This window comes from Sorex araneus, chromosome 6, assembly GCF_027595985.1.
Source record: "Sorex araneus isolate mSorAra2 chromosome 6, mSorAra2.pri, whole genome shotgun sequence".
NCBI classification, from domain to species: Eukaryota; Metazoa; Chordata; class Mammalia; order Eulipotyphla; family Soricidae; genus Sorex; species Sorex araneus.
In genome coordinates, this window is record NC_073307.1 from 128313310 (window position 1) to 128340315 (window position 27006).

Consider the following 27006-nt stretch of genomic DNA (forward strand, 5'->3'; position numbering starts at 1 on the left):
GGTTATTGCTGGGACTACTATACAATCATAATAATACAGATTTAATTAACAAAAATAGAAACAAATACTTAGTAACGAGTAGTTTCATATTAAATGTGCTAGTTTACAAATTTCTGTAACTCTTGGAGGCTAGAGAAATAGTTCATTGGGTAAGGCAGTAGCCTTGCATGGATGACCCGGATTCAATCCCTGGCACCCCACATGGACCCTTGAGCATCGCCAGGTGTGGCCCTAAACAAAACAAAGTTTGTAACTTCCAAGAACTCACATAATTTTCATACTAATAAATATAACTTCATCTCATTCTCTGGAATTGTTTGATATTTCTATTGTGTATTTATATAACACTTTTAATGTCCCCTTCTTAGAGATATTATAATTTAGTTATTTGTTATTACAAACAAAATAATATGAATATAGCATAAGTTTGATAGTCATTCAATTCATTCATATATGCTCTTCAGACAGAAAAAAATAGAAAAGATGTATTCTTCACAAACACAAGATTTTTTTTTAAATATTGTTTCCAATTTATTAACTACTTTTTATCTTTCTCTTATTAGGTATCTGGTATGGAATTCTTGAAGGAATTGGTATATTGGCTGTGATCACCAATGCATTTGTAATTGCTATTACATCTGATTATATCCCACGTTTTGTATATGAATACAAATATGGCCCTTGTGCTCGTCGCTTTGAATATAGTGAGAAGTAAGGTTGAATTTGTACATTTTCCTAATATATTTTATCTTTAGATTGTCATATGTTTTTCTCTTTCTGAAGTGTATCACTTTAACCAGAAGGTTTAAAAGATTAATGGGTATTTTGATATCAAATTCTAACAATGGGAGTAATCTTAGAAATTATCTGATACCATCCTCAGATTCACTCCTTCTTTCAAGAGAAACATCACTAAAACTATGTTTCATGTGTCTTATTTAGATGCAGGATCCAGATTAGCATGCACCCATATCCCTTCTCCAACAAAAATATTCCTTGCTTAGTCTGAAATCAATTCAGAGTTCTGCTGATGAGCTGCTGTTTTCCTAGAAGTATCTCTCTTACTATAAACAACTCATTTTTTTCCAGAGAGATAATAAATGTATAGAATTATTTTTGGTTTTTATAAATCATACTTGTTGAGGTACTGAGATTTATAATTTAGTCTTGTTGGGAGATGTTTAATCAGAGTCTGACACATTAGGTTCAAGTTTTAACTGCTGTATTATTAAAATCCTTGTTATCATTCAAGATCAGTGTTTATAAGAAATAGTGTTTGAGGCCATATTTTATGGGCTACAAAAATTATGCATTATGTAAAATATATTAGTGCAAATAATGAAAAATGAAAAGATATTCCTTTTTTTCTTAATTCACAGTGATCTTGACATTAATTTTAAGCGCTTAAAATAGGTACGCGTGTTTGCCAGCCAGCCCTATTCCTTAGTTTGATAGAGTCTCTACTGCCACCTAGAGTAATTGAAAATTAGATAGTTGAATATCTAGTCTGCATTTCAAGAACAGGCTTTCTTGCAGATATGACCTGACAGTTTATGTCAATGACCAAAGTAGTAAAATAACTTCAGAGATACGCAATGTTTATGTCATTTGAAACCACACATTCATAGGTATGTCCTATTTTATTATGCCTTGCTACTATTTGGAGGGTTTTTTGCTGCTATTTGGAGATGATTCAATCTGATTGCAAACTGTAGGGGTCTAAGAAGTAACGGTAGATAAGTGAAGAACAATATTAGCAGAGAGCAGCTGAAGTAACGGATTCTAGTTTGGACAAAAGGAGAACAAAACCAGTATGGCACTGAAATAAATTAAGGGGTTAGAATGGAGTAGATAACTATTTGCATATGGTTCTGATCTAGAGATGTGTTTCTGAGTGTGTAGTCTACAGATTTCTTTTAGGATCTAGGAGATAGATTCATGCAATTTTTATATTCCTACTATGACATGGTATTCCTTCTTCGCTATGTTGATATTTGCATCACTGGTGATGATGATTTTCTGATTGGTTTGCATAATATTAGACAGTATTATCAAAAAGTACCATTAGGGCTAGCAGATGGTACAAGGATGTGGGTACATGTTTGGAATGCCCCCAACTCTAATTTAATATTGATACCATATGGATCCCACAAGCATTGCATCGTAAAGCCCAAGTGGTCATTGACTCCACAGACCTTGAGCATCTTTGCAGCATCCTCAGGCCTTAGCACTGAACCATCTAGTTATCACAGGAAGTGGCACTTTATACCCTAAGTATTGTGGAGACTGTTCCCCAATATACTAGTATTTATTGTAGTTCTCATTACCATCTACTAGCCATTTTTAAATGCAAGAAACTTCAGAAAGTTCTTGGTAATACAGCAAAGACTATTAATTCAGGTCTTTACCCTTGAATCATTGTGTTTTCAGTGTTTTATTTGAGAAAATGTCAAATGTCCTTGAGGTACTTCTCTAAAACATTCTTTTATAAAATGCACTATACTAACTTTGTCACCTTAAGTATTTATACCTTATGTATAAATACTGGGAAAATTATTGCCAGTATGTATAGCCATAATACAGTTAAGTTTAAAAATGAAAATTATAGAATAAAGATTTTGGATAACATTTTTACTACCAATTTATTTTTTAAATGCTGTACTATTTATGTGATAAAATACAAGGTAAAATTAATAATTTTAATAGTTTATCTATGATGAAAAGATGCCAACGTTAACAAGATCTTCTAACTTAGGAAGAAATTTCCTAAATGAGTTTTATTTTTGTAGTATAAATACATATAAGTAGAAACATGTTCAAAATAAAAGACAAGTATGTGAATTTTATTATAAAATCCACATGAAAATTTTATTCTTGCATTAAAATTTTGCACTGAAACTAAACTTAGTTTAGCTCAAGCTTCCATGTTACAACTACACTTTGAGAATTGACCATATCTAAATATTTGCCATAATAGAAAAAATTAGCTATCAGCAATCATGTGAAGTGTTCTAAAAGCAGTCCAATTATTATCGTTGTGGGGTCAGATTCTCTTCTAACTAACAAAAATCAAATCTATCTCTCAAGCTCCTTGAATGAAATAACACATAACTTTCTGTTGAATTTCCCGCTTGTACTCTCTGATGTGCAAAATATCGAAAAATATATCCCATGCAAATAGTTTTTGGATAAGTTCAATTGCTTCTTAAAAAGTAAATGGTAACTGAAAACAAAAATATTAAAAATTCTATCTATAGTTATTCAATGCAAATCTTACTTTTCATCTGTATGATGGAAATAATAATTGCGTGTTCTGTTTTAAAAGAACATGTCAGGGGGTTGGAGCAATAGTACAGCGGATAGGGCATTTGCCTTGCGCGTGGACAACCTGGGTTCGATTCCAAGCCTCCCATATGGTCCCCTCAAGCACCACCAGGAGAAATTCCTGAGTGCAAAGTCAGGAGTAACCCCTGTGTATCACTGAGTGTGACCCAAAAATTAAAAAATTAAATAAATAAAAAGAACATGGCAAACTGTTAATCATAAAACACAAGTTAAAGGATTCCCCCTGTTTTCTTTATTAATAACCAACAAAACTAGAATTTTCTGACAAACTGTAAGCTTCAATAAAAAATAAACTTATTTAATCAATCCATAAATGACAAATAAATGCTTCTTGATAGCTTACATAACCATTAACCATACTTAAGAGCTTTCATACATAGAAAGCAGTTATCACAACCCTTAGTGCTTGGTTAGCACGTAAGGAAGTTAGCTGAATGAATGACCCAACTTTTGAGAGGAGAGTCTGTCTCAGTAACACACAATTAGTGATATCACGGAAATAGGAGCTAAGGACAAAAGTAAGAGAACTGAATAGTTAGGAATATACAGTTAGAGTGAAGAGAGATTGAACTTACTAAATTTTATCATTTGCAATGAAGGAATTATACTAGAAACATATGAGTTTTTAAAATGCACATTACTTTTTTCTTTCAGTTGCTTAAAGGGTTATGTCAACAATAGCCTATCGTTCTTTGACCTGAGTGAGATTGATGTGGGAAAAACTGGTTATTGCAGGTACCTATTTTTTTCTTTCTCTTTCTTTATATATGTTAATCATTGTCACTGTCACTTCATCCTGTTGATCATCGATCTGCTCCAGCGAGTCCAGTAACGTCTCCATTCCTCCCAACCCTGAGATTTTAGCCACCTCTCCTTACACATCCTTCCCAACGTTGTCGCATTAGAGGCTCTTCAGGGTCAGGGGAATGAGACCTATCATTGTTACTGTTTTGTGCATATGAAATGCCATGGGGAGCTTGCCAGGCTCTCCCGTATGGGCAGGAAGCTCTCGGTAGCTTGTCAGTTTCTCCGAGAGGGAGAACTAGGCTATAAGATGTCACGCTGCCACAAATGCAGCTGCGCGTTTCCAGGAGTTTGGTTTTATAGTCTCTGAATGTTGGCCATTGACCGGATTACACGGCACCAGGACTGTTTCTGGGTGGACTGCCTAGTACTGGAAAAAGGGGCCTCAGGGTGGAAGAGGCCCAGTCCTGATCCAAGCAGGCTTGGAGATCTAGGCCTGGGTCTCGCACACCTGGGCTCCTCTGCCGGTTCCTTCATGCATGAGGCTTGTCTAAGCGTGTGGAGAGGGGCTTTGAGCATGGCTGTGGCCACAGCCATCCTGTGTGTTTATAAACTATGAATACTCCCATTTTGAAATTTTAGCAAATTAAGAACATTTGGGGCCTTTGCACTTTGGTCTCTTCTTCAAATCCTTTGCTTCCTTTGACTGCAGGTACAGAGACTACAGAGGTCCACCTTGGAGTTCCAAGCCCTATGAGTTCACTTTACAGTACTGGCATATTCTTGCTGCAAGATTGGCCTTCATCATCGTGTTTGAGGTTAGTCAAAAACTGATAAAAATGACTGTAGAAAAATATGTTTTCAACCCGTATCAGTTGCCTTTTTAAATTTAGTCCTTCACAGATTTCAAATAAAAAACGCAACCAAATATGTCCTAGAAAAAGGTTCAGATACTGTGATACCAAGTGCAAATTTGAACAAGAGCTGATTAATTAAGAAAGTAGGTTAGTGATATTTATACCAAAGAATAAAAGAAGCTTCTCATCGTTGAACTGAAAACATTTTGAGCCTCCTATAGCCATACTAAAAGAAGTGGTTTCATGATCTGATAAAAGAATTTTTATCTATGCATCTGGATGAAGAGACCTTCTTTTCTGAATAAACAACTCATATGTAACTGATGAAATATATCAGCATAAGGATTATTGAAGTATTCGATCAATTATGCCTGGTAATAATTTTTATAAAAGATGGATATCTTGGGGCTGGAGCGATAGCACAGCGGGTAGGGCGTTTGCCTTGCACGCGGCCGACCCGGGTTCAAATCCCAGCATCCCATATGGTCCCCTGAGCACCGCCAGGGGTGATTCCTGAGTGCAGAGCCAGGAGTAACCCCTGTGCATCGCCGGGTGTGACCCAAAAAGCAAAAAAAAAAAAAAAAAAAAAAGGATATCTTTTAGTCATCAGAATCCTGCAATAATTATCAGGTCATAGTTTGGTGAAAAATACTAGAGTATCACTATAACACTGTCATCCTGTTGCTCACTGATTTGCTCGAGCGGGCACCAGTAGCGTTTTCATTGTGTGACTTGTTACTATTTTTGGCATATCGAATACACCATGGGTAGCTTGCCAGGCACTGCCGTGCGGGCAGGATACTCTCAGTAGCTTGCCAGGCTCTCCAAGAGGGGCAAAGGAATGGAACCCTGGTTGACCACATGCAAGGCAGATGCCCTACCCACTGTGCTATCATAATTAAAAATACTCAAAATATGTCGATTAAAATTGAGAATAGTACATAGTTGTTCACATTACTGCTATAAAACACTAGAGTGTAATTTCCAATAACAATTAAGGCAAGCAAAAGAAATGAAGCAAAACCCTTTAAAATAAAGAGATATGTTGAAGGATTCTTAAATATGAATCTCCATATGTATCTCAGTTTACAGATTATTTATCACTCATAGAACTTGGATTATAATTTAAATAATACTAAATATTTTGAATATAAGTTTCTGTATATTGAGACATATTACTAGATATTTCTATGGCTGTTAAATACTGATTCATCAAAGAAACCCCTGAGCTGCTTTTTTTTGTGTGAAAAAAAATGATTTGTTTTATTGAAGTATACTCTGTAAATAATTTGCTTTATTTTTTTAATGTATTTATTTTTAATTAGTGAATCACCATGAGGGTACAGTTACAGATTTATACATTTTTGTGCTCATCTTTCCCTCATACAAAGTTCAAGAACCCATCCCTTCACCAGTGCCCATTCTCCACCACCAGTAAACCCAGCATCCCTCCCACCTCCTCAGTCCCATCTCCCCCTACCCTACCCTGCCACTGTGGCAGGGTATTCCCTTTTGTTCTCTCTCTCTAATTAGGTGTTGTGGTTTGCAATAAAGGTGTTGAGTGGCCATTGTGTTCGGTCTCTAGTCTACATTTGGCACGCATCACCCTTCCCCCGAATGGCCTCTGACCACATTTTACTTGGTGTTCCCTTCTCTGAGTTGCCCTCTCCCCAGAATGTGAGGCCAGCCTCCAAGCCATAGAGCCAACCTCCTGGTACTGCATTGAAATATCCTGGGACACATAATAATCCATGTCAGAAGAACCTTGAATTCTTTCTTTCTGTTTTGAGATTATTGTGACAAATTGAGTAACAGAATTAGGTAACAGGATTCTTTTTTCACAGATCATCTTAAAACTGTCAGTATTTTTCCAGTTTTGGTAAAATTAAAATATCTACCCTCTTCATAGGAAAAGAGAAAAAAATGGTTTATTTATAATAAAGTTAATATTTAACTGTGTTGATATTGTGTTACTCTCTATAAACTGATCACATATACTTACTCATTGAACCCCCAGACCATTTTAAGATATACTATTATTTTCTCCATGGTAGAGTGAGACACAGAGAATGCTGGTTATTTGCATAAAACTACACAATTCATGAGTGTCAGGGTTGAGACAAAAGTAATCTTATTCAGCAATGGTATATTTAATATCCTTTGATTTTTTCCTGATTTTTTAAACAAGTTTCGGAAGCTTATTCCTTAAAATCTTATATACTTGATTGTGTAAGAACTTGGTCATATGAGTAAAACAGTTTAAGATGCCACAATTAAATGTGAACTAAATAGAGTACAAATTCCTAAAACTATCTATGCTAGAGGTAAAGTACAGTCACCAAAAGATTCTATCATGTGTGGCCTGGAAAGTGTGTATTATAATCTATCAACTAAGTTTTCCCTGGATTTTATCTTTCTAAGATCTTTACAACATTTATGTCATCACAGATAAAAAGTTGTATAGATGTGAATTTATGATTCATTCCATCATCCATAAAGTAGTATCAACATGTCAGAAAGAAAAAAAATACTTATTTCCTCGTAATACATAACAAAAAGCAATAGTAGTATTCTAAACAGTGTCTTTGAAAATGCTGATATTCAGATATGTACTTACTGAGTTCTAATTCTTGATCAATTGTAGTTAATTGTAAGGCATTTGAAAAGTTAAAATTGCCATCTTCAATTTGCAGCACCTTGTTTTTGGGATAAAGTCCTTCATCGCATACCTGATTCCAGATGTACCAAAGAACTTATACGATCGAATACGACGGGAGAAGTATTTAGTGCAAGAAATGATGTATGAAGCAGAGCTAGAACATTTGCAACAACAACGGAGGAAAAGCGGCCATCCAGTTCATCATGAATGGCCGTAGTTGATCCCCATTTCCCTGGAAGAGTGTTAAAATTGTAGAATTGCCAGGAACTTAACCTTGTGGGTGAGAACTGGGAGGGAAACATGCCTGGCATGATACGTATGTTTAATGTGCTCATTGGTTGGCAATGCATTAAATGAACATTTGATATTTGTAAAATACAGACTTATAGAAAGAGAAATATGAGTCATAACCATTAAAAATCTGGCTAAACTGACAATGCAGGGCGCCAATACCTACTTCTCAGGTAGTTTGGAAACGTCCTCCGCCATTAGCTGCACTGTAATAAGGGTAATGGGGGAGAGAGTTTCTAGAGACCGATCTCCAGGGACATGTTCACAAGCCTGGCATAACTGAAAGTATCATATGATATGAATTCACATACTAATATGAATATGCAACCTTAGTTTGAGTTGCAATATTCACAAAAAATACAACTTAAATCAATTGTTGCCTTTTCTGCTGGAACTTCATGTCCCTTCAGCTTACAGATTTATAATAAAGAATTGTCCCTATTTCCTGATGAGATTAGGGGTCTGTGCCACAGGGAATTTATGCTGCTTTACATTGACTATGCAGTTAAAGAGTTTCATATCTCCTTCATAGACAAACCAAAAATCTAAGATTAAAAAAGATACCATTCATTGAAATAATATTATATTGCATTCACTACATTCAAATTTCTTTTATCAGTGCAGGACAGTCATCTGCCTTTAATTTTTTAAAACAAAATGTCAATAGAGCTACTTATAAATCATGAGTGGTTATTTTCATATAATTTAGAACAGGTCAACCCACACTTTACTCTTCGACAGTTTTATAGTATTTTCCTTCCTCGATTCACTGCTACAGTTTTTACAGAATAACTTGAACTGCTGTAAATATGTTGGTTTTCCTTATGTCTTTGCACCTTAACAATATGTAGGACAAGTTATGCAGCTTTTGAATTGATGAGGTCAGTTTCACAACACACCGTGGTGACTTGTTTATCCAGGAAGCCAGAAGCCAGATGCTTTACAGCACAGCCCCTTCTAACCAACAATCTGCACTCCTGCTCATGAGCTAATGAGAGCAATGCATGAATGTAAAAATTTATATTATTACTTGGGATTATTTTTTTAGAGCATTTTGTGTTCCTTTCTTTTAATCATTGAAGTGGACGTTCTGTTATTGTGTCTTTAATATAGTTAATTGGTTTGTGTTTTGAAATTTTCTAGAAACAATGTCAAATTAATAGTGAAAGACATTATTTTTGCTTTGTTGTGGAATTCCTGTTTCACTGTCACTCTACTAGTAAAAAGGTTCACAGACTGCTGAAGCAGGAATGACAACAACAGGGCGCTTCACTAAAAAAGATCTGGTAGAGGCATCAGCTCTGGGGGCTGAAGAGGAAGAGAACAATTGAAGGAAAGTGTGATAGAAATCCCACCTCCTTTCCTTACAAAACATTTGAAACTAATCTCAATATTTTTTTCCCCAAGGCAATGGGGTAGTGGTAATGGTCTCTCTTCTCTCTTTCTCTCTCTCTCTCTCTCTCTCTCTCTCTCTCTCTCGCTCGCTCGCTCTCTCGCTCGCTCTTTCTCTCTCTTTCTTGCTCTCTCTCACTCTCTCTCATATCTCTCTATATATATCACATGGGCACACACATCACATTAACACACGCATATATGACTATTATGATTATCTGCCCAAGTAAATTTTTCCAATTAAACTGAGCAGTTATTCCAAAATGTATAAGAATTGAATTAAGCACAAATAGAAAAAAAATTTCTTCATAAGCACACTAGGATTTTCCTCACAAGAAAATTATAGAATTTCTCTTACTCAAACTAATTTTTCAATATGAAACTGAAAATATACTTTGGGCTTCTCATTTCTCCCTCCTGAGAAAGACTGATAGATTATCAAATATATTTTAGACTTTTTCTTCCCCCTTAAAAAGACTAATAGATTTTATGTGGTTGGTTGGTTTCATCAAAATTTTTATTATTTATTTGCTCCATGTTTTTGAGAAAGTGGGTTACTTTTACTTTAAACTTCCCTTATATACCCTTGCAAAATTCTGTTTCTTCCACCTAATTACTTAGAAAAACTAATTCACTAACTACATATAGGAGGTTTTAATGATTCCAGTTTTATAACATCTGCATTCCTTTATTAATTAAATGTATTGCACATGTCTGAGTATACCTCTGTTGTACTGATGTACATGAACTGTTATAAACATAAAACTGGCATTTACGTCTTTTCAAATTAACATAAGAAGACATTTATCTTACAGTAGAACAAATGATGTTCTCTGTCCTTGAAAATTCTTTTCCAAATTATTTTTATATAATCATTATCAGTATTTTAAATAATTTTGATCACCTAGAAAGAAAATTTGCCAAGAGAAAGGTGTTTTTAATAAAATTTGTAATACTCTGATTTAGAAAATTCCTTATCTGATATTTTTTAAACCGATGGAAAAAATAGAGAAAAACTGAACAATTCCTTTTGTGAAATGACACGGTAGAATCTAGCTATGCCTTCATCACTGTTAACAGCAAAATATTGACAGCCCCTTGTAGTATGTTAGTTTTTGATCACTAGTCGAAAGAACTGTTTTATATCATGATTTTCATATAAATATAATTAGTTTTCAAAGATTTATATAGCACACACTTCTCAGGAATTATGTATACATGAATGCTGCTTATATATTTTCATATTCTAAACTGTTGTATCTTCAGGCAAATTACTAATATATATGTGCATGCAGTTTGCATTGACAAGTTCAGAGCTGAAATGATTTTATAGTACAGTATGTGGAAAATTGTTATAGATTGTAGAGGAAATGACTTGCAAATTGTCTGAGCCTGTGCACGCACTTATAGATAAATGCTGCCCAGTGATCGCATGATGAGCTACAACTTCTGAATGCTGCACAATCTTCCAAAATGACTTTTAGCACAATCTATCATAAAATGGAATGAAAAAAATCTTTTTCACTCAATAAATTATCATGTGATATAGTATTTTTTCTATAATTTTGTGCTAAGTTTGTTTGCTTTTTTAATATAAAATGGGATTTTAAGAAATGAATAAGGGGAAAGGGTTTATATTTTAGTTCTGTGCATAAGATAGTAAGTTTTCTATTCTTCCAGATCATTCCCGCACACTTGAAAAGTTTTGGTTCTTTGTCTGGCAATCTCATTGATGTTTACAAGATTCATGAACATGAAAATGCAGAAAGAGCATCAAGTGGAGCACAGTCATGACTCGAATTATACACACACAGGAAAAAATACTTGATTTGTTTCCATGAGGCTAATAACGTTTCCATTACACAGAAGTATTTTTAATATTATTTTACATTTGTTCCTGTTGTGTCGATCACCATCAAAACCTCCTTTGGACAAGAATTTTAGCACCCACTTCATCAAGGAAGAAGGAACTGTCATGCCATCTATAAGAAAGTATAAACCGGGGCTGGAGTGATAGCACAGCGGGTAGGGCATTTGCCTTGCACGTGGCCGACCCAGGTTCGATTCCCAGCATCCCATATGGTCCCGTGAGCACTACCAGGAGTGAATCCTGAGTGCATGAGCCAGGAGTAACCCCTGTGCATCACCGGGTGTGACCTAAAAAGAAAATAAAAGTATAAACCCTCTCCCCCCAATACACAGCTGCATTATGATGATGATGATGATGATGATGATGATGGTAATGATGATGATGGTAATATTGATGGTCAAACTTGAAAATTTGAGTTGCCTGAGAGTTAACTAGCTAACTAATTCATTACGCAGTTATTTAGAGACAAATAACCTTAGGTGCAGGTGGTGGTGGTGGGAGGAGTGAAGGGTGTGTGTGGTGGCACACACAGTCCCTGCAGTGGTCGTGCTTTTTCTCTTAGAATTATGAGAGTTTCTCCATACAGAAGCTCATGACAGCCTCTGATAATTTTCATGTGTTTCCACTTCATTTTAACCCAAATCATAATATTACATTAGTCTTTAGGGAATAGTTGTAGGTTTTATTCAGGGAGTAAGTTTAGGACTTCCCCTTTCTGGTCTTACTGTTCAGAAAACAGCATTATAGGGAATGGCCTAAAATACTTCGGATCTGACTAATAGGTGAGCTTTTTCCGAAAGGCATTTTTATTCATACTGAACAGTATATAGTCCTAAAAGACAATTGATTAAGCTGTTTTTACTATTATCTCAGACCATGATTTACAATAGTTAATGCATATACCTTAGACTTACATTGTTACTGCACCACCCCCATTGCAAAGGATATAAAAGATTCCTCTACCACTGGAATCACTCATCATCCCAGATTCTGCCTATCTGAATTGATGTATGTGTAGTGATAACATTATATTGCATTGACTTTGCCATTAAAGATTATCTTAAAAAACCATCTAAAATATAAAGTAACAGAATGGAAGACTAACACCCAAGGATAGTAGAGATAAGGATCAGGAGGATTGCTCCACGGCCTGGAAGCTGGCCTCACATGCTGGGGAAAAAGGCAGCTCAGATAGAGAAGATACCACCAAGTAAAGGATGCTTGGAGAGTCCTCTCAGGGTGGGAGATGTGAGCTGAAAGTAGACTATAGACCGAACATGATGGCCACTTAATACCTGCATTGCAAATCACAACACCCAAAAGGAGAGAGAGAGCAAAAGGGAATGTGCCTGCCACAGAGGCAGGGTTGGCAGGTGGGGGTGGGGGTGGCTCAAATGGGGTGGGGTTGGGGAGGGATACTGGGATCACTGGTGGTGGAGAATGGGCACTGGTGGAGAAACGGGTACTTGATCATTGTACGACTGAAATGTAAACACAAAAGTTTGTAAGTCTGTAACTGTACCTCATGGTGATACATTAAAAAATAACAAATAATAATAAATATATACGTAATGACAAAAAAATAAACACCCACCCAGGCCACATTTGATGGTTTTCTTTCTATATAAGGAACACAGACAATACAGCCATTTTATTCTAGCCATGTCCATATACATATATATATGCATATTTGCATATATATATATGTATAACAATAACAAGCCTCACAATGGAGACATTACTGGGCTCACTCAAGCAAATTGACAAATTAATGAACAACGGGATGACACTGTTACAGTGCAGTGCATATATATATGTGTATATATATATATATATATATATCATTGGGAGATGGGAAGAGAGGGTGTGCTAAAATGAAAGTAAACACTTACTAGAGAATAGACTCATAGTTGGGACTAAATTTCCAATACAATCAATGTCTACCCTCATGGAAAAGATACATATACAAAAAGGTTAACAGCTTTATCACTTGTCCAGTGTGTGATCCAGCACAATTCTAGAGAAAACTCTTTGTTCCACATACAACTGACTTAACTGGGATCCTGAGTACACTGAACTACCAACTCTGTGGATGCAGTTTTAATCTTAAAGAAAGAAGAGGATAAAATACTCAGCGCTACACCCGTGCTGACTTGCTCAGAATACATTTTCTATGTGTGTTCTTACTTCCTTTGTGAGAGCAGCAGCAATGGCCCTGCTCCTCTGTATTTTGCAGAAAGCAATTTCCCATCACTAGTTTAAAAATCAAACTATGAAAATTGTTGATCTGATGTGTTTGCTTATAAGATTATATCTACAAATATGGTACTTAAATCATAATATTGCTATTATCAGTAATAATTTCCTATATATATATGAAACTTCCATTTTGTGATAATTTAGAATCTTTAAAAAATAACTCTTGAAGTTCATACACCTAGTGGCATTTAAAAGGTTACTGTTTGGTATTTTATAGCTTGACTTCAAATTTATAGCTTATGTTTATTTTTATTATTTCTGCTTCTTAGACTACATCAGTAGCACATGTACTAAGCCATGTTAATAAAAGCTAAGTAGGAATATTGAAGTAATTTTAGTTAAAATGAAAATCATATGAATGCCATTTTATCCATATATAGCAAACTAAGTATCAAATATGTCTACCAGTCTCAATGCTAGTTGCTTTAAGTGATTTCCTGCCATTGATCCTCACAACAACCTTGAATTTTAGGATTTTTTTTTCTTTTTAAATAGTTTGTTAATAAACTAAAGTTCTAAGAACCTTGCCATATATCACCAAGATCACCTATGTCCAGATTTACCCTTGAAGATAAACTGGTTGATTTCAATTTGTCACCTTAGTTCATAGATAGTACCTCTTGCTCTAAAGAGTGGCAAGGTTAATGTAGGTCATCAAAACAAATTCATTGAGAATGAGTGAAAGAGACGGTAAGGAACTGTGTTACATTTTTGCCAGTAGCTGATGTTGAACTTGGCACAAGACAGAGCTTATGACACACCAGTCTGCATGATACAACTCCTAGCTGACAATTCTATGGAGGAAAGATGGGAGGAAAGATATGGTTGGGACAAACAGCCAGAAATCTGAGTACTGTTTCGTTTCCTTACACTTTGTACACGTTATGTTTCCAGTGCTGAGGAAGATTCCTCTTCTATGAATTTTCTTTTTTTTTTTTTTCTTTTTGAGTCATACCTGGCAATGCACTGGGGTTACTCCTGGTTGTGTACTCAGGAACCACTCCTGGCGGTGCTCAGGGAACCATATGGGATGCTGGGAATAGATCCTGGGTCGGCCTCGTGCAAGGCAAACGCCCTACCCTCTGTGCTATTGCTCCAGCCCCTCAATGTATTTTCTGAGGATTATTTCTCTCCTGTGCTGAGGAAGATTTCTCTCCTCTGAATGTCTTCTAGTTTTAAGGAGCCTGAGATTTTAAACTATTTAGTTAATAAGGAAGAATTAGGAAGTTCCTTTAAATGACCTCTAAAAGCTCTTGAAATGTTATCTCATAAAGCCAAAGAACCAACATTATGAGAAAACAGCCACTTTTGTAATAATCATAGTATCTTCATTTGAAAATCGTTTTCTGCTTTAATGAAACAAATGCATTCATGGCTGTAAAAAAAAAGAAAGGGGTTCTAAATATCTTAGTAAAAAGATAGTGTTCTATCCTATAGTGAAATCTTTATAGGATAAGTTGTGAATAAAAATTTCAGAGAATTTATGAGTATAATGAAAAGCACTTTATGGTACTTCTTTTCCTGTTCAAGTCCATGATAATTTAAAATCTTGAAATGTTCTTCTCTCTCATAAAGCTGAACATTCCTCCAGTATTTTTCTCTCCCATCTAAGAGAAGGCAGAAGGCAATCACTGAGCTATAACTTATAATTCCAGCTGTTTTTTTTAATTTTTCTATTTATTTTTTTCCTCACTTTTCCCTCCCTAATAATAAATGTGCAGGCTCTCTCCTCCAGATCAAATTAAACCACACATCTTTTAGAATGTTTACCTGATCACTTAAAGTACCTTTTTTTTTTCTTGAGGTACTCTGACCTTAAGTGGCCACCAAAATGACTAATATTTGCTTCTGACATACCTGACCAAAGACCTTGGCGTCTTTGCTACTCTTCTGGTCTAGCCCTGTGACACTTGTATCTTTTTTTACTCATTAAGCAATTTCACTGGTTTCACTGCCTCTTATTTAGTCAACTTGCTTTTGCATTTCCAATCCATATTTCCTCAAAAATTAGAAAGTTAAAGGGGCCAAAAGGATAGTCCATATTGGTCCAATGGTCGGTATGTATGGTTCACATGTCCTTATGATCCTATGACTAAACAGTTCCAAGAGTATGATCCCTGCACACATATCCAAGAGAAAGCCCTGAGAACAGTCAGATGTGGCTCCAACTTATACCCCAAATTATAAATTTAAAAATAATTCACTGTGGTCTAACAATTAAGATCTTTACTTCTGCCACCTTGGGCCGATAGAATGTGTTAAGTGTGTAGGCATGAACTGAACAAGTAACTTGAGCTCTATCAACAATCTGTTTTGCAACAAAGATATTATGGCTAGTAAGGTCATTTGTGATCTGTTAGATTATTTGCAATGTTCCTTCCCATATACAATGCTCTCTTACTTGCTATTTTTTTTCTTTTTTGGGTCATACCCAGTGATGCTTAGGGGTTACTCCTGGCTCTGCACTCAGGAATTACTCCTGACAGTACTCAGGGGACTATATGGGATGCTGGGAATCAAACCCAGGTTGGTCGCATGCAAGGCAAAGGCCCTACCTGCTGTGCTATCACTACAGCCCCTCTCTTACTTGTTTCTTATAGGCAACTTATTTACTCTAATTAGCCTTAAAGACTCCAGACTTTTTTTTTACAGAGTTAGATAGAAAATATAAAGAAATAGTGTACTTGAACCTGAAGTACATAAAAATTTTAAATAAAACTATCCCAATAAACAGACATGGCAATTTCTTCTATGCCTAGTAAAATTATTTTTAAGGGGTATAAGGTCAGTTATAGTAGCAGGAATAACTACAAAAGGACTTGCAGACGGGGAAGGAGTTGTTTTGCTCAGAGTTCATAAGTAATTCAGCAGTAGCTACAGGTGGAAAAGGTTTGAAATATTCATGTGCATATGAATATGTTATTCCTAATTTTTCAGCAGTGACAGGAAGGTATGGTATATGCATTCCCTTCCACATTTTACTTATTATTATATATGCATGTATATATACATACATGTATGTGTGTATTTATAATATATAATATGTATATCAGGGTTTTTTGTTTGGGGGCCACACCCAGCAGTGCTCTAGGCTTCTGGCTCTTCGCTCAGCGACACTCCTGACAGGCTTGGGAGACCATATGGGGTACCGGGGATAGGACCTAAGTTGCCTGCGTGCAAAGCAAATGCCCTACCTATTGTACTATCACTCCAGTCCCTCTACCTATGATATGTTTAATGGTAAAAACCTGTTCCTAGTCCCTGAAATATAATAACACACACATTGTTTGATGATATCTAGTCCTAGTTTATTCAAGAAGGATGTCATCAGGCCATCTAAGATAAGCCTGTGTTTTTTCACCAGAAAGCAGGGCTTTCCCAGGAAGTAGCCTAGGAAATAGGCATTTTATTTGGAGTTATAAATAAGTATAAATAGACATTAAACGTCCATGTGTTCTAGCAATGGCAACTACATGAGTCTTCTAACTGATAGACAAGTATATGGATGGTGTGCATCTGTATTTGTGTATCTGTGTTTTTGCATATTTTACATTAGAAATGGGTAACTTTCTCTAAATTCATGTCACTGTAGCTTTTGTCCTTGGGATCATGTCCTTGAATCTGAGCCAGGCTTTCTCGCCTGAGTCCATTCTGTAAAACAGCTTCAGACCCTTGTTTCCAGGTACTGCCACTCTCAAGGTTTTCCTGAAAAAGAGAAAGACACTGTTAGTGGGAGCCTTGGTATATTCTAAGCAAAACTAATGAAACCCTGCTCAGATTCAAATATCATATGATTATGAAAACAGCAAAGATAATTCTGACCCAATACTTTGTAAACAGCTTTGATACCTCAAGCCATTTAGGCATTTCTAGTGATAATTAAAATCAAAAGAATAACTAGTGAGCATTACAAACCACCTTGTATGAAAACATTGGTATGCCTCTTATTAAGTACTCTAGTGATGGAGTAGCAATATTATCTGCTGGGAAAAAGCAAATAAGTAAATAAGCAAATAAGATGGTTGCACCTTCCTTCCTGCATGTGACCAGCAAGGGTTCTGGATCATATTAGGAGCACCTGTTTGCAATTTTTCCTGGGAGATAGGAACCAGTGTTGCCGGTTGTTGACATTCCTTTATGAAAGACGCACAGTAGTGACATACTGTATTTCCCTTTCATTCTCAATTCAATGCTGCTTATATCAACAGAATTTATCATTTATTCCAAGAAATTGTTACCCCAGGAAGTTGTCTAATAGCCATTATAAATTTGATTTTTTTCTTCAAGAAATTCCCTCACGAACCAGGAGATGATTCAAAGGACAGGAATACATGCTTGGTGTGCCAGAGTTGCAGTGCTACCACATGGCTCTCTGACCCCAGCCCTGCCAGATCTAAATAGCACTTGATCACCACCACACTCAAAGCACCAAAACCGTCTGGCCCACACGTCAGCTGATAACACTAGGAGTGGACCCGAGGCTCCCAAGAATGCTCCAGAACCCTGCCTGCCATCACATAGTAACACACACGCTCGCACGCACGTGCATGCACACACACACACACACACACACACACAAACACACTCCTCAAGAGTTATCTATCAAAATCACGCTCATACTGCTCAACCAACTGCTTCTCAGCAAAATTCATTTGTGTACAGTGTCTGCTCAGAATAGTAGATGTACAATGAAGAGAACTTGATTTTAAAACCAAGTTTGCTCATCAAGACTTATTGCAGGGCCCTTCCCTGATGCTGCTGTATAAACTCGAGCTCTTTTAACTAAATTTGTCCAGTTCCAATCAGAATCCTTCATTTAAAGATCTTCATTATACTACATGAGCTAAGAATCCTAGAGTCCTAAAATTCCTGTTCCAAGGTTCTGTCAGGATGGTACTGTACTCACTGCAATAGCTATAAAACTGCATGTTTGTGTCATCATAGGATTTGGAGGAGGGAGAAAAATGGGCCAATTAGACAAGTGAAGTGATGTTGGTGAAAATTCCCACTCCTGCAATAGTGAAATAATGAGGTATCTGAAACCAAATTTATTACAAGTCTAAAAAAGGGGGAAAGGAAAAATATCACTGCTCTTAATCAGGATGAGAGGACAGACATAGGCAAGTCCAGACAATATTTGCTTCTTCCAAGGTCCTATACTTATTTTTGGTCTCCTTCCAAAGTGCTATCCTGGAAAACATTATTTTAATTCCAGTTTTCCTTGTACCCCTATCAGAGGCCTTTATTGGAATGTTAGTCTTACAAAAGACATGTTTCTGTTTCTGTTTGTGGAAGGTGTGAATCCCTGGCTCCTTTGGTGTGCTCACATACTTGCTATTTCAAATCAGTAAATCCAACTTGGTGTGGCCACAGCTGTCCCTGTTGATCTTTGACTCAGGGGAGATGAATAGTACTTGGAAAACATGTTAAAGTTATGGCCAAATATCCTTTTCAGTGAGATCAGGAGAGCTAAGGGGTTGTGTGCATTGAACTCTTTTCTCCACTAAGTTTCTCAGTAAGTCTTTCTTGCACAGAGCCTGAGATGTCCATGTCCTGGTTTCTACATGATTATCCCGGGCTTCTCAGATAGAAGATCTCTAGACTTCAGGGTCCAGTAAAGGCTTTGTGGTAGGCCTTGCCTTCTAGGTCTGAAGTTCAAGCCAAAGATTTCTGTGTGATTATTCCTCACTTCGAAAATAAAAGGTCTTGACTTTAGGGTTCAGTTGGGGCTTAGTGGTAGAGCCTTGCCTTATTGGTATGAAGTTAAAGCCCAAACACTGTCAAAGGCCACCCCATTTGTGGAGTATAGAATAACATCGCATGAGACTGACGCCCAAGGACAGTAGATACAAGGGCCAGGAGGATTGCCCCATACCTGGAAGCCTGCTTCATGAGCAGAAGGGAGAAAGCAGATGGAATAGAGAAGGGATCACTAAGAAAATGATGGCTGGAAGAATCTGTCAGGATGGGAGATGTGTGCCGAAAGTAGATGATGGACCAGACATGATGACCTCTCAGTGTCTGTGTTACATGCCATAATACCCAAAAGTAGAGAGAGAGTATGGGGAACATGGGGAATGAAGGCAGGGGGAGGGTGGGAAAGGGGGGTATACTGGGGATATTGGTGGTGGGGAATGTGCACTGGTGGAGGGATGGGTGTTTGATCATTGTGTGATTGTAACTCAGGCATGAAAGCTTGTAACTATCTCATGGTGATTCAATAAAATTAAAAAGAAAAAGAAAAATGATATATCCATTATACTGTATGACTGAAATCCAATCATGAATGACTTTGTAATGCTCTAAAAAATGAATTTTAAGATAAATATTTTTTAAATGATGACCCCAGACGACTTCAATTTCGTTTGGAATCTGGTGAGCCAGGGATCTCCAGTGTACTGCAACTATGTTAATTTGAGGACCACAAGAAAATATAACACAAAAGTGTGAAGTGTGATCCAGAGCAAGCCACAATGAACAAAAGGGGAGTTCCATGACCAAGTGTGAGCAAATCAAACATGAGCTATCCTTGATTACAGAAACCACAAAAGTCAAAGTTTATATTAGGTGGGGTGGGGGGGAGGAAATGCTGAAGTTTAGACAATTCAGTAACTTATCCAAGTAAAATGGAACATGGTACTGGGGCTAAACCCAGAGCTGTATGAATCAAAATACCATGCTTTTTATCAAAAGACCTTGCTTTTTGATAATGGTTTTATTTCATTAAACTCTATTGCATTCAATTTTACTATTTACATTTTCACATTTATCTCTGAAATTCACCCTTTTAGAGGTTAAAAGGAACTTTAGAAGTTGAACATTTGCAGTGCTAGCAATTTGAACCAGTGGTTCAAGCCAAGGGTCATCAGAACATTTAGGCACTGAAACTTCATTTACTAAGGTAACATGGATTTTTTTCAGATAATAGCATTCATTGTCTCCTCTTTCCAAGCCCACCCTTGTGGATGAGTGGCTTAAACAGGCAACGGGGAATGCCTTTGAGCAAATGCATATTTCTCAGGGGTTAAAACATCATCTCACCTGTTCTGTCTTACTGTCATGTTGAACTCCACACCAGCACAGTCTTTTGTACTTCTGAGACCAAAAGCAAAATAAATTGCTAACTGGTCTAATTAATAGTGGCTTAACATCCTTGCCACTTTGGGGACCTATGAAAACAAGGACAGATGTATTAGGTGCATGCACACTTCCAGAATTTCCCTCAGGGACTTAAGCACTGCTGACTTGAGAAATAGATCACTTGTTTTTATAAGGATGAAACAAGTCTAACTGGTTAAAGAAATTTGTGACTATTCAGAAGGATAATAGCTGATTTTCTGACATCCACAGCTGTCAGGCTGAGCAAATACACTACCATGGAATTAAACATCTAGACATAAAATTTAATATTAAATTGTTTAATACTAATACTAGTACCTTCTGTAGAACCAACATAATCAATTCTTTCTTTACCAAAGTTGTCAGCTTTTACCCAAATAAAACATATGAAAGATTATTATTTGAAAAATGACAAGTGTTATTTTACCAAATATTCTTCCTTTTGCATCAGCATTCTGACAGGTCATATACCCTCTTGATCTCTCAAATTACTCAACTGATCTACACTTCCTTTTATCTATAATTCAAACACATCTGGCCACTGAGCTATTCTTTCAGATTATGCTATGGAACAAATCAAGATTCCATTCAAGTCTGGCATTGTTTCCTTTCCCAGAGCTTTTGCAAATGTCATCATGATGATTTTTCTAAAATACGTAATATGTTACAGTGGCAGGCATCAATCTTATATCCATTTTAGACTAAAATATTCCCGGAAGGAATATCTGAGTAGTGGCTACATAGATTGAGCAAATTTCTGTAATGTTCCAGGCATTGTGTATGTCCACGCTGTTTTCTCTATTTTGTTCTAGATTTTTAAAAAAGTGAATTGTAAAATTATAGCTTAAAATTAATGTGACCTATCCCCTGGTGTAAAATCACTCTTCAAAAGGCATACAATCATATAGAAGTATAACACTATTTGTAATAATGTATAACATAGCATTTGTTTTCTATATATGAGGTATATTTTACATGGATCATCTGAATACTGAAAGCTTTTTAAAACTCAAATCATAGGTGAGACAACAAAATATAAATACAAATAATTATATAGCTAATAACATAGCAATACAAATATTTTTAATGTACTTATAACAATGAAGAGTTTATATCTTGCTCCAAAATCACCTTTTAACAACTGATGTAAAAATGATTTAGGAAATAACTATTCTCAATGGGTAAATCAACATAAACAGAATTTTAATTATCAACCTATATGGCTAAGAAGAAGAACATATCTTTGACATGCTTGGTTATTTGAAGGAAACAGAAATTAAATAATCCCTAAAAAGACCCAAGTAAGACCAAAAAAGAACATGACATAGGAAAACAGGCTCACAAAAAACAATTATGGACTTTCCTACTGACAAAGTTCTGCAAATATTCAAAAATTAAGAGACTTCTTTAAGAAGTCAGTGACAATTATAAAATCTTACAAATTGACTAAGGGATTTATAGAATCCTTTTAATTTCTAGACCTGAAGGTATAACACTAAAGTCTCACTTGGAAGATAGGCGCCATGGGTCAAGAATGTCTGAAGCAATACTTCTTTCAAACATTTGATAGAATGGCATAATTAGACCCTGATAAAGTGTTACCCCTGGAATTTGAAAATCAACTCACTGAGACTGGTATATTTGCACAAAAATAAGACAGGCTTTGATGCCAATTACATATGTGCAAGTTAGTGAGGAATTTTCAACCGGAATGTCACAAAATTGCTATTGCATCAGAAGCTTTGTAACAAGTAGTTGTAAAATCTAACATGCATCCAGAAACTATTTAGACTAATAAGTGTAGATATTAGTGTGCACACATTTTCTATTTTGGAAATAGGCAGCTAAACGTTTGGCTGTCTTCACAAAGTGACTGAACACCTAATTGATAACCCAAGAAATACCTCACTACTATTAGTAATGCTGCCAGCATTGTTGGAGTATTGAAACAAATACCAACAAAATAAATATAGCACTGTGATATGAGTTTGTTTACATAAAAATTATATTTGTAGAGTTGTTATTTCACGATTGTTGAGATTTACTGTGCAATATTTTACATTCTATTCCTCTTCACACCCAAGATTTGCTTAAATTTAAGCAACTATAGAAAATTTAAATAACTAGCAGAAATGTTAGATAGATAGTAGTAGATAAAGAGTACAATCTTCACTTCCCAAAACTCACAGGTATGCAATGGAAGTGGAAAGAAAGAACATATTAACAATTCAGCTAAAATACATATTCTCAGGAACTAGAATATCAAGGTCATAGTGGTTCTACTCTACTTTGTACTTCTTCATATATCCCTCAAAGATTTTTGGATAGAATGGAATTTTAATTATCAGAGGGACTAAGGTTCAAAGTAAAGATCCTAAATATCAGTACTAAAAATGACCTAGAGTAAACCTGTTCAGTCTTGGAAGGCCTATGACTATATAGGAGTAGCCTCCAAAGATTACCATATTAATATGCTCATCTGGTAAGAGTCTCCTAAAGACTAACCCCATGTGATAGTAAGGTGGTCATGAGGAAAATGCCACTCTTACTGGGTTTAAAGAATTGCCTTTAATATTTAACTTCTTTACAGATAATTGTTATGATAAAATAGTTTCTATCTTTGGACCACTGGTGGCCTGATTATGTGCTAATTATAATTTGTCTCATAATATCACTGTCATCCCGTTGTTTCGTTGATATACTTGAGTGGGCTCCAGTAACATCTCCATTCATCCCAGCCCTGAGATTTTAGCAGCCTCTCCTTAATCGTTTTTTCCCAACAATTAGGTCAGGGGAATGATACCTGTTATTGTTACTGTATTTGGCATATTAAATATGCCACAGGGAGCTTGCCAGGCTCTTCCATGGTCTCATCATATATGAAATATATACTAAAACATATATGAGTTTATAATAGTATATATAATCATCAGATAATGCTATTTTGGAAACAGTAGACATATCTCTGAGAAAAACTTTGGAGATTGACTTAAACATAAGAAAAACAACCTAGTTTAGCAATGCATGAGATTATTCAATTCATTTTCTAGCTCTAAAAACTGGAATCTATGTAACCAACCTGTTATGAAACTGATGATTATTCCAGCACCAATGCAACCTAGGCATCCCACTGCACTGTAGTAAAGGTAGGAGAGTGAATACCAGGTATCAGCAATCGCAGGCCTGTAAGGACAACACATGTCACCAGCTCCACCGAGTTCTGAGTTAAATGATCAACAATTATTGAGAAGTCTGAGGGGATTATATTTTAGATACTTGCAATCTCTCAAAGTATATTATCTCAAAGTATATTCTCAAAGTAAAATTTTATGCCATTTGAACAATTTTTAAAGAATATGGGTTTGCACTTTGTATTCAACTCAACCCCATCTACTCTTAAATTAAAATTTGGATCTAGATATATAAATATACATGTAACATGCATATGTGTGTATATATATTAGAGTTTTTTTTAAAGGTAAGCCTAATTATAGAGAGTAACAGCCTCTCTATAAGGTCTTAGTACTCATGAAATAGAGTAGTAAGACCTTAGTGGAATTCTGGAGTGATTCAAAAGAGTATCAAATTCAAACACTTGTGTGATAAGGAAGCACAAGAAAACACAAGTGAAGGGCCAGGACTTAACATTCCAGCAAAAAAGGATAGAATGAGCACAGAAGAGAGAGAAGAAACATCAAGGTTTTAGTTTTTTTTAATAAATATCCTGGAAATTGACAATTCTGCCATTAGGAAGAACTTCCTCTTTCTTAACACATCACTGCAATAAGTGAAATTATGAGAGTTCTTTCTCCAAAGCTAACTTCACTTGCTATGCCCAAGAACCTCTGTCTTGGGTTCAGAGTTAAAATTCCAGGGATGTGTGAAATAATAGATAGTTAAATGTTCTTTGTTCTGCAAAGATGAAAATAAGATGTGTGATAAATGTACCCTGTTTTCTGGGGAGGAATGAAGAACAAGAGAAATTTACATTTTTTACTGAATTCTTTCCTCAATAAGGCATGTTACATAATAGCAAGAAATGTATTGCCTAGTGTAACACTTGGTGGAGTAGAAAGAAGAGAGAAGGTGGGCAGTAGAAGAGATTAGGAGACAGGAAAGGAAGAAGACTAGGGGATGGAGAGAAGGGGAGAGAGGAAAGGGAAGTAGATGGAAGGGCTAGAAGGGAAAAGGAGAGAAGAGGGGAGTGGAGGCCAGAGAAGAGGGGAGTGGAGAATGCAGAGAAGAGGGGAGGGAAGGCATGAAAAGAGGGGAGGGAAGAGGAGAGGAAACAACTAGAACAAAGTTGGTAAAACAATATACTACCTTATAAATCCTTGACTTCTCATTTTCCTGGTCATTTTAAGCATGCATTTTGATGTTTATGTGCTATAGAAATGTTTAAAGAATGAAAGAATAGTGGGTTTAGATAAATTGTTCTTTAACCCTTTAAAATATGTGAAATCTGAGTCAAAATAAATGTTATAGAGAAGTGAAGTTCCTAATATAGTTCTTGAATGAAAGACAGAGAGATGATGTCGGGGGTGTAGAAATAAAGATTAATGGCTGTTCATTTAAATGAAATAACTTGATTAAAGATAAAAAAATTAGGGGCAGAAGCAATAGCACAGTGGGTAGGGCATTTGCTTGCATGCATCCAACCTGGGTTTGATTCCCAGCATATCCCATATGGTCCCCTGAGCACCTCCAGGAGTAATTCCTGAGTGCAGAGCCAAGAGTAACCCCTGTGCATCACCGGGTGTGACACAAAAAGCAAAAAAAAAAGAAAAAACAAAATTTAGAACTAGCTGAATGTGCATAAATTATAATCTAGAGTAAAAGAAGAAAAATAGGGAAAAAGCACTAAAAATAAGATTAAAAATCTTGGTGGATACTTAATTCTAGGCAGAAGAGTGTTCTTAATTATGCAAGCACATTGAGCAGGGAAGCTCTACAAGTGGAGAGTCATGTGATAAAAAAAAAGTGCACTGGGTAAATCTAGAGACAGCTTGACTAGGTTGAATTATAAAGGAAGAGAGGAAAGAGAGAGGAAGGAAACAAGCCACATAATTAGGATAATTTTATCCTTCTAGGCTTTGGAATGATTGGGAAGAGTACCAAGAAAAATAAGAGTAATGGAGAGGACTGGATATGTTCTGACTGAAAAATTCTTCGTAAGTATAATTTGTAATCTTAAATTTTAAGGCGATACAGTTCAGAGATAATAATAAGAATCAAAAAAGAGCTTCCCCTAACATATACTTTTGAGCATATAAAGACCATAAATCTTTTTTCTTAGAGTTTTTAACCTATATACAGTTATAATAAAACCTATATAATATGATAATGAACATTTCTTAAAATATGGTAGAGTGATATTGCCTATTTAAGTGGCTCATCTCAAAGATTCAGTAAATACAATTAACCTTGTTTTTTATTCAATGACTCAAAAATCAAGAAAAGAAAAATTCTTACACACAAAGATAGAGAACGGATAAACAGTTAAGCAAAATCCAAATCCCTAGTTCTCTAATTTTGAACTCTATCATTGTCTCCCTATATTGTATTATGTCTCATATTTAGGAACCATACATTTTTTCAGAAGAAATAGGAGGGAATTTTTTATTTAATTCTGAAGATTTTTTGCTTAGAGACTGTCTATGTACAGCAGTACTCTTAATTCCCAATATCTAATTATTCTCCTCATTGTTCACAAATTATTCACCTCATCACTAAGATTCTTTACTCTCATGAAGACACTATAATTATCAGACACATCCACTTATTGTCAAATCCTTCATTATTTCTTCTAATTCTCACTCATACCTCCAAAGAGCCCTTTTGTGATGTTTACTCTCACTCCAGAACACTGGTATGTGTATTTGCAGGATTCTAGAGCTCTATAGAGCATTTTTCCATGTAAGACTCTCAAAGAAAATCAAGATCATCTTTTCCTCCAGAGAGAGAGGTATCCAACTCCTTTAACCTTTTTACCATGCTCAGAAATCCCACAATCTTCAAGGTCAGAATACCTGGCGGATAGCACGGGAGACACTGATTCTGTCTCATTGAAGGACACACAATTTTCTGTTGATAACGGCAAGGGCAATGTCTTGGAGGCTGGTACAGGGTAAATGAAGGCACCGATGGCCACCCAAAATGACAAGATTATTCCAGTCAAAAGACCTCCTAGGGCACCCTATGTAAAGACATAAAAAAAGAATCAATGAAATATTTTCAAATTTAGTCTAAAAGATCATGACTTTCCTCCTCAATTCTTGGCTGCATATCCAGGAAATAAGCCATTCAAACTGTCTTTCTTCCAATTTTTACAGTGCAACTTAATTTAAGAATAATTTGTTCTTTAAATAAAGACAATAGAGAGTGTTATAGTACTTACTATATTTAGATTTCATGCAGAAAGGGTTTTTTCCCCCCCTTTTGGCCTTCTTTTGACTTCTTTTTTTCATCAC

The 27006-nt window shown here is 35.9% G+C and overlaps 2 protein-coding genes across 4 annotated transcripts in view; one reads left to right on the plus strand and one right to left on the minus strand.

The window, feature by feature from the left end:
- Positions 1–10851, plus strand: part of ANO3 (anoctamin 3) — a 255090-nt gene extending 244239 nt beyond the window's left edge. For all 3 annotated transcript variants that reach the window (XM_055141496.1, XM_055141497.1, XM_055141498.1), the window contains 4 exons: positions 564–711; positions 4000–4080; positions 4802–4907; positions 7640–10851. In XM_055141496.1, the coding sequence (XP_054997471.1) occupies positions 564–711; positions 4000–4080; positions 4802–4907; positions 7640–7822 (518 nt within the window). In that variant the 3' untranslated portion in view covers positions 7823–10851. The remainder of the gene's footprint in view (positions 1–563; positions 712–3999; positions 4081–4801; positions 4908–7639) is intronic.
- Positions 10852–16969: 6118 nt separating this feature from the next.
- Positions 16970–27006, minus strand: part of SLC5A12 (solute carrier family 5 member 12) — a 45956-nt gene continuing 35919 nt past the window's right edge. The window contains exons 12-15 of the mRNA XM_004607857.2: positions 26566–26732; positions 23616–23719; positions 20459–20586; positions 16970–17122 (exon numbers count right to left, since the gene is read on the minus strand). Of these exons, the coding sequence (XP_004607914.2) occupies positions 16970–17122; positions 20459–20586; positions 23616–23719; positions 26566–26732 (552 nt within the window). The remainder of the gene's footprint in view (positions 17123–20458; positions 20587–23615; positions 23720–26565; positions 26733–27006) is intronic.